The sequence below is a fragment of the Cydia pomonella genome, chromosome 1 (assembly GCF_033807575.1).
Source record: "Cydia pomonella isolate Wapato2018A chromosome 1, ilCydPomo1, whole genome shotgun sequence".
NCBI classification, from domain to species: Eukaryota; Metazoa; Arthropoda; class Insecta; order Lepidoptera; family Tortricidae; genus Cydia; species Cydia pomonella.
Genome location: NC_084703.1, coordinates 31,309,379 through 31,330,635, shown reverse-complemented (window position 1 = coordinate 31,330,635; position 21,257 = coordinate 31,309,379). Strand labels below are relative to the sequence as shown.

The window sequence follows — 21,257 nt, the reverse complement described above, 5'->3', positions numbered from 1 at the left end:
ATGTTTATTCATTAATGTAATTTACTAGATAATTTAATCTATAAATTATGTTTTGTGTGATAAAACCTCTTTGAACTAACATTTGAAACCTAATAGTTGGTAAATAGAAGTATTACTCGGCCAACTTAAGAAGGCTCCGTTTCCATGCATATTATTAGCAATCAGTTACCTTCATAACTCAGTCGGATAATATAATGAAAAAGCACAAGTGGTATTATATACTGAAAAAGCAAATTATGAGCCAAAAATCGGTGGAATAAAAACGTCGTTTTGAGCAAGTGTGTTGAAAAAACAAATAAATACACACATTACCCATATTGCGACAATCTCACACGAAGCGCCCTATGCCCTTAGTAAGCTCATGTCAAGGACACACAAAAGACTTGAGAGAAATATTGCGCCCTTCACACGAGTACCTTATCGGAGTCGATGACCGTGTTGAGCCGGTGAGCAATAGTGAGCACGGTGCAGTGTTGGAAGTGTGAGCGGATGGCGGCCTGCACCAGCGCGTCGGTGGCCGGGTCCACGTTGGCCGTGGCCTCGTCCAGCAGCAGCACGCGGTTAGCGCGCACGATGGCGCGCGCCAGGCACACCAGCTGCCGCGACCCCACGCTCATGTTGCAGCCACCTTCCGCTACGGTCTTGGTCAGCGCATCTGGTGAATCCAGTGATAGTTTTGGGTAGCGTTTATGGCCGGGCTTATCGCGTCTGCTCACATCAATCTTAGCGCCGATTATATGATAAACAGTATGCGAGTAAAATGACAACGGACTCTGCAGACAGCATATGTTGAATAGTAATCTCCCTAATAACGACTAGTTTCCTCCAGAGCTAGAAGATCATACGTAACACTTAGACATCAAACGGAGAACTAATGCACTAACCAGGGTCGTCTTCATCAGATATAAGTTCCACTTTACTCAACGCGCTTAACAAGATATCGTCAGTGTATTCGCCAAACGGATCCAAATTTTTTCGCATGGTACCACTGAACAAGACTGGCTCCTAATAATGGAAATAAAAGAAACGTGGTTACTATACCCTACATTCATAATTTAAAGTGTTCACCTGAGAAAGTCAAATATAAAAAAAAGGTATAAATCAATCAATTCAAATGTTCCCAGATTCCGTTCCTGATAATGCTGATAAAATTAATTTGTATACAGCGTGTATTTTTCATACGACCGCATAATCTAAGGGTAGTTTGTTAAGACCCCAATGAATACACTTTCGTAGGTTTTATAAAAAAATAACGATTTTTATTTTTCCGTATAAAATAATTCAGAAAGCAATGTATCACTGCTTTGTCTTAACTCAAAACGTCGCATTTAATGACGCCACGTTACAACTGCAAATATACAGGGAGTCCCAAGACTACGGGACATCAAGGGAAAGTACCTTAAATATCGTAGATAGGATATTTTGTTGAAAGTAGACTTTAGGTTATTTTTAAAACTCAGTAATTCTGCATTTAAAGGTTTTCTAAGAATTACTTGCTTCGCCTGGGAATCGAACCGACTTAAATGTGAAAAAAATCACCCCTATTTTTATGATGCCAATCGAAAGAATGGACAAAAAATAATAATTCTTCTTAAGTACATAGTATTTTAAAAGAAAGGAACAACGTTAAATGTTTGAGTCAAATTTCAAGAAAATTATTAAGTCGGTTCGATTCCCAGACGAAGCAAGTAATTCTTAGAAAATCCTTAAGTGCAGAATTACTGACTTAAAAATAACGTAAAGTCTTTCAGCAAAATATCCTATCTACGATATTTAAGGTACTTTCCCTTAATGTCCCATAGTCTTGGGACGCCCTGTATATATAACTCCGTATAAGATATACAGGGTGGAAGAAAACTAAGGACCTTCCTGGAAGTATTGCATCGTTTCAGTGATATAGAGTAGATTTGTAATAGCTAGAATCATTAATTAAGTAATAAATAATAATTCCTGACATGGATCACGAAGACATCAATCCTGCGACGATTCTTACCGAGTAGCCAGAAGACCTAAGAACATACCTGTTGTCTAACGATTGTTTACAAGTAAGTTCATTGACGCTGTCGCCTGTTAGAACAAAGTAGTTTTTTGCATGGATGTTTAAAAGGCCATAATTTAGAAACGGTTGCCAATATTAACATAGTTTCTATGGAGAACGCTAGGCTAAACGATCTCCCATTTACGGAAAGGTTCGTTGTCAAATTCCAGGCTGTATAAAGTCTAAGAAAAAAACGTACAAAAATATCAAGCAAAATATATGTTCGAATAGTTGGCGTTATGCCTTTTCTTTTGGCTTTGGCCTATACTAGAGTAGATGGCGACATCGTTTGATGATATTTAACACATATTACTGCAAGATTGGTGAATTCATTGTAAGAGTTATGTGTCGAAAGATGGCATTAAATCTAGTAGACTATAGGTAAAAAACTTAAGTAAGTCACCTGTTGTCCCTGTTGTATATGTAGTTGTGGCGTGTTCGAATAGACAATACATGTTTAAAAGACACACACAAACAAAACAAATGTCTATTCGAACACGTCACAACTACATACAACAGGTGACTTACCTACTTTAGTTTTTTACCTATACAAAATTTACAATACGCGTCTATACTCAATTCTCTTTCACAACTGTCACAAGTGACTACAATGAACGAATTCCATTGCAGCTCGAAAAAAAAAATGAAATTAATAATGCTATGGTAGTAAAATCTTTCAGAATCATTTTGTAACATTAAAACCTATGTCTAGTTTAATCAAAAGGTCTACTCTGTCTTTACGGGCTATCTTGCTAGTGAGAGTCCGATTTAAGACTAATAAATAATAGGAATTACTTGCGGAATGATGGATATTTTTTCTCTCAAATCATGTAGGCCGATAGAAGATATGTTCACACCGTCAATGCTGATTACACCTTCCAAATAAGCAAGTCGGAACAGGGCCTGAATGATGGATGACTTGCCGGCGCCAGTTCTGCCCACGATTCCTATCTAATGGAATAAGATCTGGTTAAATTGGTACACCAACGAAGAGACTGTTGTTACACACTTGTTACCATCGCGTAAAAGACATACTTATTAATCAAGGTCTAAGAATCGCGAAATGTATGATTCGCGGCTAAGGCCTCTACACACCGTGTTTATTGGATTTCCATTAATTTCCAGGGTGCGTTCCTGAGCTTAAATTAAGTAACTTTCTCAAAGACACCGGTATTCTAATTAACTGCATCTCGGAGATAATCAATAATTTATTTTTATCTTATAATGCCCTTACGAGCGTATACCCAATGCCTTTGGGTCTGTTTACATATTGATTAGTGTTTACTACAAGTTTATACATTTGCTACTAAACGTCAGTACTATCTCGGACGATTGATGTTCGAAATGACATTGATATGTGACAGATTTCAATTGTTTGGTTGAATTAAATGTAACGCCCGTGTTACATCAACGCTATATGCATCATTTAATCATTTTTTATAAAAATGTTTTTTTTTTTAAAATATATATGCCATTTAGTTTCCTTAAACGTACTTACTCATACCCCGGAGTTAATGGAATTCAATAAAAATCACGGTGTATAGGCGAATCACGGACAGATTTCTAGAAGATAGGTACCTACACTTGGGACTCAAAGATGAACCTAATGCCGAGTAAAATGCTTGCCTATGCTCGGTAAACGTACCTTTTCGTGAGGCTGTATGTTAAATTGAAGTTTATGCAATACGTAATGGCCCTCCGGCGCATACTTCAGGCTCAACTGGTCGAAGTTGATGGCGCCATCGGATGGCCAGTTGGGGGGTGGTTTATCTTTTTGTTCCTGTGAGTACAAAGTGTTTGATAAAAACCTATACGAAGAAATTCTTAAATGAAAGGAGCAGATACATTTCCCGCTCCGTTTTTGTTACAACAATTTCTTAAACTAGGTACTTAGTGTTTTCTAATTCTACTCTGATTCTGACTCTTACTCTCTATATTACTGACTCTTTTTTTACTGATGTTATGTTACTCTATGTTGTATGTTATCCTGAGAATTTAAATGTTAATTAATATATTTGTATTTGCATACTGTTTAAAACAGTTGGAAAAGGTGAAACGTATTTTTGTTTTACACTAACACATGTAATCTTTACCCTTTTTCTGCGAATAAATTATTGTTTGTTTTTGTTTGTTTGTTTTATTGTTTGTTTATCTTTAGGACTACATTTCGATTCCATACTTAAATTCTTTCATCTTAACAATGTAATTAAAAAGAGTTTTTGCAGTTGACCTTTTTTGACCAATTTTAAAGTCGTGTCACTCTTGTAACATCTGTAGTTATCAAATACCTACTTAATAAATACTATCTTAGCAGGTTTTCGAGTAAGATACGAGGGTGGATTGAAAAATTCGCGGCCTGAATATTAAAAACAAAACAGAGGTTTTTTAATTTAATTTTATTTTTCTACATAGTCCCCGTCGAGTTGAATGCACTTGTTCCATCTGGATTCCAGAGCCATTACACCACTTTTGAAGAAGCTTTCCTCGAGACCTTTAAAATAGGCATTCACCTCAGCTTGGACCTCGGCGTTGCTTAAAAATTTCATACCACCCATATGTTTTTTTAAATTGGGGAACAGATGAAAGTCCGATGGTGCGAAATCGGGTGAATAGGGTGGGTGGGGCAATAATTCAAACCCACATTTGGTAATCTCCGCCATCGATTTTAGTGACGTGTGAACACGTGCATTGTCCTGGTGGAATATAACTTTCTTTGTCAACATTCCAGGTCTTTTTATCTTCAGAGCCTCGCGTAATCTGCGTAATAACTCGCAATAATAGTCGGAATTTATAGTTTTACCTCTCTGGAGATAGTCAACCATTATTATTTCCTTTGCATCCCAGAAAACAGATGCCATGACTTTATTGGCCGACAAAATTGCTTTGGCTTTTTTGGGAGGCGGAGATCCAGGACGAACCCACTGCTTCGATTGCTGTTTGGTCTCTGGTGTATAGTGGTGGACCCACGTCTCGTCCATAGTTACAAATCTGTCCAAAAAGTCTTGAGTATCGGCTTCATACAGGTCTAGACATTCACGTGAATTAGTACGGCGAGATGCCTACGATGTCAGCTATTTCCCGCACCTTCAATCGCCGGTCTTTCATTATCATATCGCATATAATTGCCACATTGTCCGTGTTAGTCACCGTTGTTGGCCTCCCGAGACGAGGGTCATCTGCGATACTATCTCGTCCACGCTTGAATTCAGCTGCCCATTTTTTCACCATCGTATATGATGGACAGGATTGCCCTAATGTACTTTGCATATCATCATAAATTTGCTTCGGTGTCAATCCTTTTATATGCAGGTATTTAATCACAGCACGCTGCTCTAATTTCTCCATTTTCACGATATCTACCGACACGTAACTTTAAATATGCCGTCAAATTGCTTTTAAATATAGACGCCAATTGAAATTTCGCGGGAAGACAGTTGAATAATGACAGTTCAAAATGGCGGCAGAATAAATAAAAAAGTTTTTTTTATTTGGCCAGGCCGCGAATTTTTCAATCAACCCTCGTAAGTGTACTAGCTCAACGCTGATATTTTAGTCTCCATCTTTGTGGCGCAAATCCACATAATGCAAAATGCTGCTTAGGGATATCGACATACGGCTCTCAAAGCAGGTTCTTGTGTGAGATTAGTGTACTCCAGCACTCTCTCCACGCTGGTCATCTGGTTCTCCATCTCGGCGGACTGGCGCATGCCCCACTGGAAGATACCGGTCAGAGATATGGACTGCGTGATCGCTAGCCCCACGGCACTTGCATCTATGTCTAAATAGACCACCAAAAATACAAAATTATTAGCTTAACGACCACATCTTTCTACTACAGCGTCATAAGTCATTAGACATATTTAAAGCATTGCATCAGTCACTGAAAATTGGCCAGCAGCTTACCGGTTTTCATTATACATCCGAAGGTGACGCAAACGATGAACAGCAGACAAATTATGTCGAGGAAGTACCCGAAGGCGCGGCTGCAGGTGATGAAGAGGTACCAGGCGGCGCCGTGCAGGTCCTGGTGGCGGTCAAACTCTGCGGCCAGCAGCGCCTCGGCACCGAACGCGCGCACCGTGCTCAGCCCCTGCACCGTCGCCGTCAGGTGTCCGAACACCGGGCTGCGCGCTGCGCAACATCACACAACATTTAAGGATCGTTTCAAACATTGGACATTGTGTTGTAGTTTCAACTGCGACGAGTACCTCTGCAGCAAGTTGCTTCAAGCAGTTCTTCTCATCCATAGAACTATAGTTACATATTTCATTACATACACCACAACCCCATCGGCATACGTAAGTTTTAGTCAGATTCAAAAGTTTGACCAGGGCAGTATAATAAATTAGATTCGCTTTATTACTTAGGTACCGAGTTCTTACTGAACCGAGTCTTCATCTTAATCCATTCCAATAACGCGAAAAAAATGTTAACATATTTATGAACTCGACTGTACCTATAGGTAATGACTAAGTAATAGGGGCAAAAAGTCTTTGGATAAGAAAATACATACTAATCCCTTCAAGGCGCTTTACTGCGCCGCTCGTTCGGATGTAAATTACTCTCAATATGTAGAATATAATGATTGTGGCTGTTATTGGTATCAGGAGAGTGATGTCGGTCGCGAGGATGACGACGATGACACCGACCAGATTTAAGATTATCTGAAACAAATGTGCTATAAGTAGCAGGTTTCTACAATGCTTATAATAGATATATCTACTTATTTAGCTTAACTATAATCGGCAGCTAATTGTGAGTATTGTGACTCACTGACATATGGTCTTTCCAATAATTTTCGGGGGTTACTCACACCCAAATCAGTCAAATTAAACGTGGTGCCACTGATAGCTTCCGCCGAGGCGCCGAAGCGGTTCGCCTTACCTGAAAGCAATCGATCATAGCTTGTGGTAGTAATTCGTCCACAGCCCCCAAATCCTTGCTGAATCTGTTAAGAATTCTTCCTGACGGATTCGCATGAAAAAAACTCATAGGTGACCGGGAAATACATTCGAACATTTTATCATGTAGCCTGAAAAACAGAATAAATTCAAACATTGGACTTAAACCCCCACACCGTGAATCATTCAAAACTGCTACGGGGGTGTCCACAAATTACGTAACGCAAAATTCCTAAATTTTTTTGACCCCCCCCCCCTCATGTAACAGGACCGTCACGCTTATCTGGGACCCCCCCCCCTTCAATTCCGTTACTTAAGCAATATAAGTTACCGCAAATTAGGGATGTGAAAACAAAAAAAAAATTTTTATGTATTATTATAAAATCGTGCGTGACGTAACGCACACCTTGACCCCCCCCCCCCTCCCCAACGTAACAGGACCGTAACGCTTGGCCTGACCCCCCCCTCCCTCCAATTTGCGTTACGTAATTTGTGGACGCCCCCTACTTTCAAAATTATAGGTAGGTACATAACACATAGTTTTTAGATCAGTATGACATACCAGATGTATGTATGTATACCAGGGGAACATGTAACACGAGCAAATTAAAAATTATAAAGTCATTAGACATTCTTTTTTTCATACAAAATCTTCAGGTGATTGCCTGATTGGCTTTAAACTTAACAAAATTCGCAATACATTGCGTTGTAGAATTAACTTTAAAGTGTATTAAAAATCAACACGATATCACACCTGTACTAAAAGTAACACGACCTCCACATCACCAAGAAGATAGCCCTAATTGACATTCCCGAAAGTAGAAGTGGCGGAAGCCGCACCCTTACGACATGGTTGAGCAATGAGCACAGTGTCGAAAGATTTATGGATGATAGGCGTAAGACTTGACATGACGCCAAATAGAGAAGATTGGCGCAAAATGATACGGAGAGCCGACCCCAAAACCTATAGGATATGGGATAAAGGCTACGATAATGATGATGATGAAAAAATGCTGATCAGTTTGAGGATTACAGCCTACAGTTTAATTATTTGTGCTTGTTGTAGGCCCCACCCCGTATATACCTATATCTATCCTTTAATAACATGATAATACGAGTCTTCGTGAATGACACGATCTAAAGCGTATGAAACAGTGTCGGGCTTAATTAATTACTTCTGTAGTTTAATTATTAATTAAATTAAGTGTAATTGAAATACTTGTCATTGAAATACATGTAATTAAATTACTTGCAATTTGAACTACTTTAATCATTTGTAATTGAAATTACATTTATTAATTAACTTACTCAATTACTTTCTTGCCGAAATACACACGTAATCAAAACTGAGAATTTTCTATAGAACAATCAACATGCTGTTTGTTAAATTCAAGCAGTCGTTATCCGTTCAGAATTTGTAGATGTCGATTATCGATAGGTGCCAAACTGCCAACTGCTGGTGGGTGTCGGCTATTGATATTCAACTATTGATTATATAACAATTATTGGAAGTGCTGACTATTGGTAGGAGCCAACTATAGTTAGGTTAGGTAGTGGTCGATTATTTGTAGATGTCGACTAATTGTAGGTGTCGACTATTGGTAGTTGTCGACTATTTGTAGATGTCAACTATACTATTGGTAAGTACCAACTTTTGGTAGGTGCCAAAGCCAACTATTCGTATGTGTCGACTATTGGTGGCTGCCGACTATTAGGAGTTGTCGACTATATTGGTAGGTACCAACTAATAATAGCTGCCGACTATTGGTAGGTACCAACAATTAGTATGTGTTAACTATTGGTAGCTGCCGACTAATAGTACTAGTCGATTATTGGTAGTTACTAAGTATTAGTAAATACCAACTATTGGTCGGTTCTGACTATTGGTAGCTGCCGACTATTAGTAGTTGTCGACTATAGGTAGGTACCAACTATTAATAGGTGCGGACTATTGGTAGGTGCCAACTATTGCTATGTGTCAACTATTGGCAGGTACCAACTATTGGTAGATGCCACCTATTGGTATGTGCCAACCAACCAACTTTATTGTGATATTAGTCAGATATTCATACTTTTAAGATGATATGCGACATAAAGGTGATCGTAAATATAATATTAAACAAAAGTAATTGTAATTGAACAGATTATAATAATTCAGCCTATATACGTCCCACTGCTGGGCACAGGCCTCCTCTCATGCGCGAGAGGGCTGAACAAATTAAATAATTACAAATTTCAAATAAATTAGTAGTTCTATTAATAATTACATTGTGTCATTGTTATTTATAATTGTATAGTGCAATTACTTTGTACATGTAATTGTAATTAGTTATTACAATTACATTTTGTAATTAGTTATTACAATTACATTTTGTAATTTCAATTGTTAATTTGTATTTCGATTTCCTCTTTTTTTCCCAACGCTATGGACGTTGGCAGGTACAGGCGGCTGCGTCACCCCCCCCCCCCCCCCCCTGGAGTTCTAATTTTTTAGCGAAGCAAGCGAAAAAACAGGAAAAGCAAATCTAGGTACTTATAAATAGGTACATTTCACTTTGTCACCTTATAGACGACAGCATGCACAACGAAAAAAACATGCACGCTCTTACTAAAGCGACAATCACAGTAGCCAAAGTGAGAATCCCAAATATTGACACATAGAATTGTCGGGTCAAGCCAATCTCTGACCAAATAATGTTGTCAACAGTTGCATCACCAGTCAAGCGGTCTTCAGCGTTGCTCCTGCGGACAACACAATTTTTATAAGTTTGAACTAATTGTAAGTAATGGTACCCAGTACCCAGTTGTTGGTAATATCGGAGAGTGGTCGTACCATCGGCTGAGCCAGAAGTCGCTGGCGCTGGCGCAGAGTTGCGCAAACAAGAACATAGACGCAACACCAGCCGCGTACGGACACGCAGCGCCGGCCAAGAAGTACTCTTTGTACACGGAACTTTTCACTCTCCCTTGAGATTGGATTTCCACTTCTGGTTTTAGATCCTGTGTGAGGTACATGTACTTAATAAGTAGACAGCATCAGGTGAATATATTTTAAAAGTAAATAGGCGAGTAGCACCGTAGCATCCGGAGGAAACTTCGTATGTTTTATTCTATTTAAAATTGGCAGTTCAGTTCGTGCCTATTTAGTTAGTGTAAGTATTTCGTGATTCAACAAGCTATAACGAAGGAGGCTTCTACGCTGTACCGCGTGCTTGTCGTCCAGCAGCATGGACCAGTGCTTGCGGAAGGCGCTGACGGTGCTGGGCTGCGCCACCGAGGCCACCGCGCCGGCGCTCGGCTCCTCCTCGTGGACCTCCCGCACCTTGTCCGTCATCACACGGATCAGGCTTAGTTCCTGCTTCTGTAACATAAGAGACTTGTAGTAAGAGAATTGTAATGACTAAGTATAAGTGAACTATAGCTTTACTGAGTATTCGTGGACATCTACAAACCAACAATAATGCAAAAACATCAGTAACATCGTGTTACTACTGCAAACTAGCTGGCCATAAAACTTGATTGAGGTGTTGCTGTTGTAAGTACGTACAAATTGAATTTAAGTGTATTGAAATTTGAAACCCAACCAAGTGTTTGTCTAGAATTAGTCGACAATAACCGATGTTTGAGATATAACCAGTTTGAACTGCAAAATCGCAACGTAAATTTTCTTTCGAAATCGGCCCACCGATTAGATTGCATCCCATCCCAACACTCCCAACGCAGAACAACAACAAATCTGTCTAACGCGTGACGTCACGTGATGTTCTGAGCAATGGCGTTGCATTTCGCTCATTCTCATTAGCTTTTCGCGCGCATTTTTTGTACTTTTTAGGGTTCCGTAGCCAAATGGCATAAAACGGAACCCTTATAGTTTCGCCATGTCCGTCTGTCTGTCTGTCTGTCTGTCTGTCTGTCTGTCTGTCTGTCTGTCTGTCTGTCTGTCCGAGGCTTTGCTCCGTGGTCGTTAGTGCTAGAAAGCTGAAATTTGGCATGGATATATAAATCAATAAAGCCGACAAAGTCGTACAATAAAATCTAAAAATTTAATTTTTTTTTGGGTACCTCCCCTACACGTAAAGTGGGGGTGAATTTTTTTTTTCGCTTTAACCCTAGAGTGTGGGGTATCGTTGGAAAGGTCTTTCAAAACTAATAGGGGTTTTCAAGAAACATTTTTTGATAAAGTGAATATATTCGGAGATAATCGCTCCGAAAGAAAAAAAAAATGTGTCCCCCCCCCTCTAACTTTTGAACCATAGGTCCAAAAAATATGAAAAAAATCGTGGAAGTAGAGCTTAAGAAAGACATTAAATGAAAACTATAGCGGACATGATCAGTTTAGCTGTTTTTGAGTTATCGCAAAAAGTTTTCCCTTCATAGTAAAAAGACTTACTTTAATTAGGTACTGATTATGCAAATTTGCCTATTTGTTTAACTCGGGTGAAAGGTACCATTTACTACACTTTAAGCTCCAGTTTAGCTTATTGTGACGGGAGAGTAACTACGGAACCCTACACTGAGCGTGGCCCGACATGCTCTTGGCCGGTTTTTATTTATTATTTTAAGCTTTTAAACGATAATTTAATAACGGTAATACATTTGTAATATGATATGGAACGGTAACTAGAAAATTTAAACTTCATGCATGAGGCTAATTCCTAACGTCCATATCAAAAGCCATAGTTTCTCACACTCTTATTAGAATAACAACAGATATAATAAATAGAGTGTATGGATGTGAGTCAAAATTCTTTTCGTTGCCCTGTTTCTGACCACTCTGTCAAACTTGTATTTGTGTCTTATATCACATAAATAAATAAAAAGTCGAGTGCTATTGCATGTCTTTCTAGCTATAAATGATAACTTCCATAGAAAAAAAAATCATCTCATACAAAAAGCTATCACTCCGTGGGACACACTTTTGGGACAAAAGCATGACAACGAATATAATTTTAACCCATATATTTACCCGCTTTAAAAACAAGGCCAAACGCGAGTTCGTTTTACTCTCCCACTGAGGGTTCCGTACAAATTTTTAATTATCTCGTGTAAGTATATTTATACAGGTGAAAGGCTTTTGATAAGAATTACTTATACTAAGTATAATTGTGTACAGCGCCGTTTATCGGCAAATTGTCTAACTATTTTGCGCGATGTAATGCACGTATGTTGGATTTTCAAGGATAATTCTCTATCTTGTAAACCGATTTCAATAATGTGTCTTTAATGTAATCTCATAGAAATTTCAAGTGTAATAAACACAAGTAAAGTTGGGTTAGAGGTCTCAATATATTTTGCTTGTAAAATTTATAGTAATGTTAATATTACTTAAAAATTTCATAAGTTTTCTTCGGTAAACTTCGGAGATAAGGGGAAGGAAAGGTATTTTTTCCACATTTTCCTTCATAAAAAGGCGCACTATAAAGGTTCCTTTTGTACCTTTTTGGTACGGAACCCTAAAAACGGAACAATTATGGGAAGTCTTTGTGGTCCGTCCGCCTGTCTGTCTAGACCCTTTATCTCGGGAACGCGTGGAGGTATTGAGTTGAAATTAAAACAAAACCATTTACCTCTGGCTCCTATTTCACCAAACTAACAAGTGTCGGCGACATATGTCGGCCGACAGTTCGACATATGTCAAGTTACAGGTGACAAGTTCATAGAAAAGTTGTGACATATGTCGCGGACAATTGTTTGGTGAAACAGAGGTCATTTTTCTAAGTTGACATATTTGTAGAAATGTCGGTAATTTTTGACATGAGATAAGAGCACTGTCGGGCTTGCGTGACAATTATCGTGTTTAGCGATGGGCGGTCGCCTCATATTGCTTACAGAGCTATACTATCCACGTACATTAGCAATGGCCCGCCCATATACCGGAGATAACTATTACATATTATTTGCCATGGAGGAAAGTATATACCTAGTTCATTATTGATAAATTAAATAATATTTCAGTTAAAATAATATTTATCTAAGCATATTTCCGACTGCAAATATAGATGATAAACTTAACTAACTATATTTACACTTATGTTAATTTAAACTTTAATTAATTTAAATGAAGCTAGTTTTGAAGACATGAATACAATAAAACATTTTATTTATTATTTATTTTATCATACTGTAAAAAAAATTGACAGTTATTTGTGCGGGGATCAACCTCCGGGGACTCGGAAGCCAATTCGATCTTGTAAGTTTTGCTATCACTAATATGTCATTTTGTTACCATTCGCGCGTGCATTTCGCCCATACATGTTTGTACATGTACCTATTGGCGTATGTGAGACTCACGGGCTCATGTTAACAAAATGATATCATTTTGTCATCAAAATGTAGGTATGTTGGCCTCACGATAATCTAACCCTACCCACAGAGAGTAAGAAGAAAATGTGAGAAATTAATTTTGTTTGATTACAAGAAACCGCTCTAATACAGCTACTAAATATGTGATAAAATAAACCGGCCTAGAGCATGTCGGGCTACCCTCAGTATAACGTTTAATATTTAGTTCCATTCATATTAGCTACTACATGTGTTTCGCTCTAATAACAATAATTATGCGCTTGTTGTATATAATTAGAGCGAGACAGATGCATCGCGCTCCTAGTTGGCCTACTCCTAGTTGATTTTGTTTTTGCCTCTCAACCTACGGGCTAAATTCATCGTGGGACAGTTGTAGATTTTGGTGAAACAGAAAGAATATGTCAATGTCAATTTTTCTTGACATATGTCGCACTTGTCAGTTGGTGAAACAGGGGCCAGGTCTACAGCCCCTTGAAGCTGTAAAAAAATCAAACTTCTACTACTTCTAAAAACGATACACGCCGCCGTTTATGCTGCAAAATACGAATATTTCGACATTGTCACAGGGAATCAAAATTTATAGGGTACTTCCCATTGGCCTAGAACTATGAAATTTGGCAATCATTATTGTCTTACGCTACAAGTACAGGGAAAAACTATCAATTTGTAAAACAAAAAAAATATAAGGAAAAAAATAACTTAATTTTGTACGGAACGTCAGTGAGTGAGTCCGACTCGCACTTGTCCGGTTTTTTCTTATCATCGATGTTGGCCATTGCCAAAACTAGTACTAGCCCAAAACTAAAAGCAGAATCTAACTATAAACAAATTAGTATTTTAGTTCAAAACCTAATATTAATATTTTAAAGTAACTACAACTAAAAAGTAAAAAAGTTGAATAAAAAAAGATGATAAAAAATTTATAAAGAAAAACAAAACCCATATCTATTTATAAATAACCGGCCAAGAGCATGTCGGGCCACGCTCAGTGTAGGGTTCCGTAGTTACTCTTCCGTCACAATAAGCTAAACTGGAGCTTAAAGTATAGTAAATTGTTAACCAAGGGATGAAACGGTACCTTTCACCCGAGTTAAACAAATAGGCACATTTGCATAATCAGTACCTAATTAAAGTAAGTCTTTTTACTATGAAGGGAAAACTTTTTGCGATAACTCAAAAACAGCTAAACTGATCATGTCCGCTATAGTTTTCATTTAATGTTTTTCTTAAGCTCTACTTCCACGATTTTTTTCATATTTTTTGGACCTATGGTTCAAAAGTTAGAGGGGGGGGGGGACACATTTTTTTTTTCTTCCGGAGCGATTATCTCCGAATATATTCACTTTATCAAAAATTTTTTCTTGAAAACCCCTATTAGTTTTGAAAGACCTTTCCAACGATACCCCACACTCTAGGGTTGAAGCGAAAAAAAAAATTCAACCCCACTTTACGTGTAGGGGAGGTACCCTAAAAAAAATTAAATTTTTATATTTTATTGTACGACTTTGTCGGCTTTATTGATTTATATATCCATGCCAAATTTCAGCTTTCTAGTACTAACAACCACGGAGCAAAGCCTCGGACAGACAGACAGACAGACAGACAGACAGACAGACAGACAGACAGACAGACGGACATGGCGAAACTATAAGGGTTCCGTTTTATGCCATTTGGCTACGGAACCCTAAAAAGGGAACCGCCTTCAAAAAATCTACCCACTGAAAAGCACAAAATATTTTTTATATACCGCATCCATATCCTTGTCTAATCCCTATATCCCTATCCCGTTGTAAAGCAATTTTCTGCCAAAAAGTAATTAATACCTAATAATAAGAAAATTACGTCGGTAATTACGACGGTTTGGCACCGACATCAAAAACTTTACATAGTTTACAGGATGAAATTAAGTTTTTTGGTTTTGTTCTTTTATATTATAATTAGGGTTCCGTAGCCAAATGGCAAAACCTTACGGATTCGTCATGTCCGTCTGTCTGTCCGTTTATGTCACAGCCACTTTTTTCCCCCCTGTCTTCCACGGATGTCTACTAGCTAGCCCCCTTGGTTGGAAAGATGGAATTTCTTCCAACTTTTTCTACTGCCATGCCCCTTAGGGATGATTGGATTTTATTTCACTTATGGACTAGCTAGTTTTTTGGTAGGGTCACATGGATTTTTTTTCCATATAAAAAAAATATTATAAGACATTATTACACAAATTGACTAAGTCCCACAGTAAAAACAATATTAAAAACAAAACAGTATTAAAAACAATGTTTTCGGTTTTATTTCTGTTATTTTATTAAAAGTGTTCTGGTCGGCTTGGATTCGGTTCAGATGATTGGAAATAATTCCACGAGCCCAGGGGGCCATCATATGGATGGTTGGAAATATTTCCACGAGTCCCTACCAGGTAGCCATCTAGTACGGACAGTTGGAAATATTTCCATGAGTCTCTATCAGGCAACCATCTAGTATGGGTAATTGGAAATATTTCCACGAGTCCCTACCAGGTAGCCATGTAGTACGTATAGTTGGTAATGTTTCCACGAGTCCCTACCAGGTAGCCATCTAGTACGGATGGACGGAAATAATTCTACTAGTCGCTGCCAGGGGGCATGCTGGTATGGATGGTTGGAAATAATTCCACGAGTCCCTACCAGGGGGCATGCTGGTACGGATGGCTGGAAATAATTCCACGAATCCCTACCGCAGTGGATTTTAGTTGGGATATATGGAATTATATCCCTACCGGTAGGGAAACAAGGAAAAATATTCCACATATTTCTGTCAGGGGGGATAAGGCGGTAGGGACAGGTGGAACAGGGGTTTTTTCCGAAACTATAAGAACTATACTGTTCAAACTTGGTAGATGTATTCTATGAACTGCATTAAGATTTTCACACAAAAAAGAAAAAAAAAAACATTAAATTTTGGGGGTCCCCCATACTTAGAACTGAAACTTCATTCATTTTTTTTCATCAAACCCATACGTGTGAGGTATGGATAGGTCTTGAAAAATGATATTGAGGTTTCTAATATTTTATTTTCTAAACTGAATAGTTTGCGTGAGAGACACTTCCAAAGTGGTAAAATGTGTCCCCCCCCCTCTAACTTCTAAAATAACAGAATGATAAAACTAAATATATGATATACAATACCATGCAAACTTCCACCGAAAATTGGTTTGAACGAGATCTAGTAAGTAGTTTTTTTTTTAATATGTCATAAATGGTACGGAATCCTGAACCCTACACGGGCGAGTCCAACTCGCACTTGGCCGCTTTTTTATATTTTTTGTTATATTGAAACGACCAATCTTAAATTCTGCCAAATGCTACAAAATACTCACCTGCGAATCTTTGTATTGGAAACGAAAATTGGTGCAATAGTTCTTCGACCATGCATGCAGCCAATAGCTTGTTCTCAAGCATTTAAGAACACGTTAGAACTATTTTCAAAAGCTTTAGGTTACTATTACGTAATCCAATTCCAAAACGCATCAAATATGTGTAGAACGTTTTAATGCATTTCCATTTTTACCGGAGTACCTACTTAACATCAGCTTAGCATCCATTCCAAGCCTTCTCGAATCCTCGAATTCTCGACTTTTACAAATTAACTTCAACGTAACTAATTGACAACACAACCTTTTGACATTTCCGGTCATTTTTATTTGATATACATTTTTCCAAGTCCGGTAAAACCCGGTTCTTGAGTTCAAAACCCGGGTTTTACGCTACCCGACCTCGGCTTCGGGTACCCGGGTTGCATTCCTTAGCCGACACAGTCTATCCAACACATTAGCTCAACGAGAGATAAGAAGTTAACATCCACGGTATTTTAAAAGAAACTACATAAGAACCTTTTAGGTCCCGAGCTTTATTGTGATGGTAAAACGTGACGTAATATATCATTCGTTTGGAAAATGATTACAGAGTCAAGATACGTTACGTTCAAATTTTTGAGAGCTCCTTCGACGAGTATCTTGCTTTTGTCCATGATAACTATTTTGTCCACAGACTTAATAAATTGAATTTGATGGGTTACTAAAACGACGGTTTTGTTTGCCAAGTACCTGTAAAGTGAAGTGAACTATCGTTAGGAAAACTTGCTAATCGCAATGAGGCCTAGTTTTTCCTTTGGGTGGGAAGTTCGAATGGTAGTCGTTTTCGTCAAAACGTGTCAGTACACGCGCCAATTATTGGAATAAAGTCGCCAAACTCCCGAGGTTCGGCTCCTTTAATATGTGACCGGAACGATGAGGAAGTTATTTGTATAATCATCTCTCAATATTAATATTTAATATTAAATAAGTTCATAAATCAACGCAAGCGCGCGCATCTAATAAGTGAAAGCCTAAAAGCCTATCTAAGAGACTAACAATAATTTTGATACAAAAAACCGTACCCGACATTCTCTCAATGAGTAGGTATTATTTGTTTATAGTATGGAAAGTGTAGTCAGCAATAAAAGCTTGTAACAAAAATGGATTTTTGAGCTTGTATATTTAAAAAAAACATTTTTGGTACAAGCTTTTATTGCTGACTGTACCTTTTATACCATTAAGTAAATAATACTCATTGAGAGAATTCTAAAATCCTCAAACAAAATTAAGTTGCGTTGCTTGATCACAGAGTTCCTATGGCCACCTGCGTCTGCGTGCGTAAACAGGCCAAAATGGCGCTCTCAAGCATTAACCAAACGAAAGGCCTGGTTTTTTGCAAATAGCCCTTAGCATTCCCCCGGATGACACGCACACTGAATGTCAGTTTACTAAACTCTACAGTCTACACAGTAGAAATTCCTCCTAGAGACAAATGGACCAACGACCAAATGTACGTCGAAGAAGGAAGCCATATTTGGTACACTGGTGGTTCCAAGAAAGGCATTGATGAAGGATTTATGGTCAGAGACCTAAGCTCAGAGCTAGCGTCAGCTTGGGCCCACAGGCCTCAATCTTCCAGGCAGAAGAAGTCTACGCCATCAACAAATGTGCGGAGATTAACCTGGATAGAAACCTAACACACCAGCATATCTACATCAACTCAGACAGCCAGGCTGCTCTGCTGGCACTAGAATCCCTTGAGTCAAACTCAAAACTAGTCCAGAACTGTAAAACAAACCTAAATGCATTGGCTAACTCCAACAAAGTCATACTTGGGTACTGGTATGGGTACCAGGGCACTCCGACAATAACGGAAACGAAGAAGCGGACGAACTTGCTAGAAAGGGCGCAGACGCACCTCTGGTCGGCCCAGAACCGTTCTGTGGAATCACAAAACGGGATGCATATTCTCTGTTCAGCAACTTGGAAAGAACAAGAGCAATTGATTCCAATTGGTGGAAGTTCGTCAAAGGACAAGAACACTCCAAAGCTCTAATCAAAGGGTTCAACAGCAAATTTGCTAAGGAGCTTCTAGGGCTCAAAAGACTCAAAACTTGCGCGGTGACCAGAATATTGACTGGACACTGTAAGTTGAACAAACACATGTTTCAAATTGGAAAGAAACAAGATGCGACATGCAGGTTCTGCAAGGAGTCAGAGGAGACTGCAATGCACATTCTTTGTTCCTGTGGACCACTTATGTCAAAAAGAAGTACCCACTTAGGGCGGCACGTATTGCAGCCCTATGAGATACAGAAGATTACGGCCCAAAGAATCTGGAATTTCCTGGATTCAACGGGCATTAGTAATGAACTTTAAAGAGCTGTCACAATAGATCACTGCCTGGTCGACGTGTCACTCAAAGGCCCACAAACTCCAATAATATTATAAAAAATGGCCACCTGTCTCCATCATCAGATCATTGTCACCCGACTTACATATGTATGCAAATTTTCAGCTCAATAGGGAAACGGATGCGTGCCTTAATTGACTCGTAATGTCATGTTATTAAAGGTTAGATTTGACAAATCTGCGCGTCATCGTGGATGACACGAACTATAAGTACTATAACCGGGCAAGTTAAATAAAAGCTTGTATTGAAAATTAGTGATTTAAGGTCAGTTAGTGAGCCATAACTTAGTGGTGGAGTATTGATATATGAATAATGTATACCTTTTTATACATTTCTCAAATATATGCTTAGCAACTTGAGTATCCACCGCTGAAAGTGGATCATCCAGTAAGTATATATCGGCCTGAAAGTTGTGATAATAATGTTACATATGCTGACTTAAAAAAATACAAACAAATAAGTACAGTCAAGGGCAATAATATGTTACACAACGAAGACGGCAAAAATATCTGACACGATTTTATTTGTAGAGCCATTAGAGCTTGTCGCATATTTTTGCAGCCTTCGAAGAATAATATATTATTGCAGGTGACTGTACCTATTGGAGAAATGTTGAGGCTCACTTCTTTATAAATGGCTCTGGCCAAGTTGATCCGCGCGCGCTGCCCGCCGCTCAGAGACACGCCGCGCTCGCCCACAATGGTTTTGTCTCCGTGGGGAAAAAGCGAGATGTCCCTCTCGAGTGCGCACACTTTGCACACCTCCATGTAACGGGATTTTACAAACGGCTGGCCAAACAAAATATTCTGACGCACGGATCCTAAGACGAAAGCTCACTTTAATAAACCGAAGAAGTAAAAGTGATTCAGGTGAGTTTGTGTACTCACCGACGAACATCCAGGGCTCCTGGCTGGCGTAGCTGACGGTGCCGGCGGTGGTCAGCGAGCCGGTGCGGCACGGGAGCTCTCCCAGAATCATGTGCAGCAGCGTGGACTTGCCCGACCCCACCGCTCCGATTATTGTCGTCAACGAACAAGAAAAGATCTGAAATATAATTAATATATAATTTGAACACTGTTCATACATTTACTACCTACTTATAAACTGTAATAGTCTTATTCATAAATCATCCATTGATGGGAAAACATCGTGAGGAAAACTGCATAAATCTGCGAAGGAATTCAAAGGTATAGTCCCCACGCTAGCCCAATCCGCATTGGGCTAGCGTAGGGACTACAGCCCGAGCCCTCTCGCGCATGAGAAGAGGCCTGTGCCCAGCAGTGGGACGTATATAGGCTGACTTATTACCTAATCCGTTGATAATCGTTTGCCCGTATCCGTTGATTGACATGTCTGTTTGTTAGAAAGAGAAAAATTTTAACAGAGGTTTGTTAGAGGTTGCTGTTTTATGAATAAAGAGAGGGGGAGGGGAAGGGGTGTAATTATTTTAAGGTGGTTCGATTTTCATACAAAAAACAATCGCTATTTATTAATTAATTACACAATATTATTACATAAATAGTTGCGCATCTATCTACTTTCGAATATTCATTTGCGCTAAATTAATAGAAAAAACTTTGTTTCATACAGAAATCATGCAATAATCAACGTTATATTTTTATAAATTTTACTCATGTGTGTGTGACAAATGTCGTGTACAAATACATTGCGGCGTTGCCACTCCATGCCTCGAACGGCCATCGGCGCGACGTTGCGATGTTTGACGCGTTTTTAGCTGACTCTGTCGACACTGACACTCAGTGTGACCAGGCGTACGATAATTGTCGTACATGTACGATAATTTGGGCCCCGGTATGACGTAATGTTCCAAAGAGCATTATCGTACGCTAAAGTACTATAATTTCAGCCCTTGGATGATGCCACCTTAAAAGTCTAGTAATTTGAAGCAAAATATGACACTTTCTCTCAAAAATAGGCTAAAATTAGTATCTTTTGGGTGTTCGGCTCCTTGGTGTAAGTTTAAAGTTTAAAATGTCTCAATTTCCTGTATACCGTTTGAGTCTATCCCAAAAATACACAAACATAAACAGATTTTTTGCGCAATTTAGACGAAAATTGTCTTTATTTTATTATTAATTGGAAATTTAAGCTTATTTTGCTGGACATTTTTAGGATCTGCCTTTTTGATTGGCGTACGATATTTTTTTCAACGGTACAATAATATTGACACTCAAGTACGATAATTCTCTTCCGCTCACCTGGCAACACTGCTGAAACTTGACAGGACCTGGGGGCCTACCGCGAAAACCTAAATTC

At 38.7% G+C, this 21,257-nt stretch overlaps 1 protein-coding gene across 3 annotated transcripts in view; it reads right to left on the bottom strand.

Moving 5' to 3' along the window:
• LOC133528225 (probable multidrug resistance-associated protein lethal(2)03659) overlaps positions 1 to 21,257 on the bottom strand; it is a 51,089-nt gene that overhangs the window by 3,793 nt on the left and 26,039 nt on the right. For 2 of the 3 annotated variants that reach the window (XM_061865507.1, XM_061865516.1), the window contains exons 13-27: positions 19,868 to 20,024; positions 19,604 to 19,800; positions 19,301 to 19,383; positions 17,194 to 17,317; positions 10,145 to 10,300; positions 9,773 to 9,939; positions 9,502 to 9,681; positions 6,923 to 7,070; positions 6,552 to 6,702; positions 5,942 to 6,169; positions 5,653 to 5,816; positions 3,684 to 3,818; positions 2,834 to 2,989; positions 885 to 1,005; positions 417 to 655 (exon numbers count right to left, since the gene is read on the bottom strand). In XM_061865507.1, the coding sequence (XP_061721491.1) occupies positions 417 to 655; positions 885 to 1,005; positions 2,834 to 2,989; positions 3,684 to 3,818; positions 5,653 to 5,816; positions 5,942 to 6,169; positions 6,552 to 6,702; positions 6,923 to 7,070; positions 9,502 to 9,681; positions 9,773 to 9,939; positions 10,145 to 10,300; positions 17,194 to 17,317; positions 19,301 to 19,383; positions 19,604 to 19,800; positions 19,868 to 20,024 (2,406 nt within the window). Of the gene's footprint in view, positions 1 to 416; positions 656 to 884; positions 1,006 to 2,833; positions 2,990 to 3,683; positions 3,819 to 5,652; positions 5,817 to 5,941; positions 6,170 to 6,551; positions 6,703 to 6,922; positions 7,071 to 9,501; positions 9,682 to 9,772; positions 9,940 to 10,144; positions 10,301 to 17,193; positions 17,318 to 19,300; positions 19,384 to 19,603; positions 19,801 to 19,867; positions 20,025 to 21,257 lie in introns of those variants that run through there. The other variant, XM_061865524.1, reaches the window with a different exon arrangement.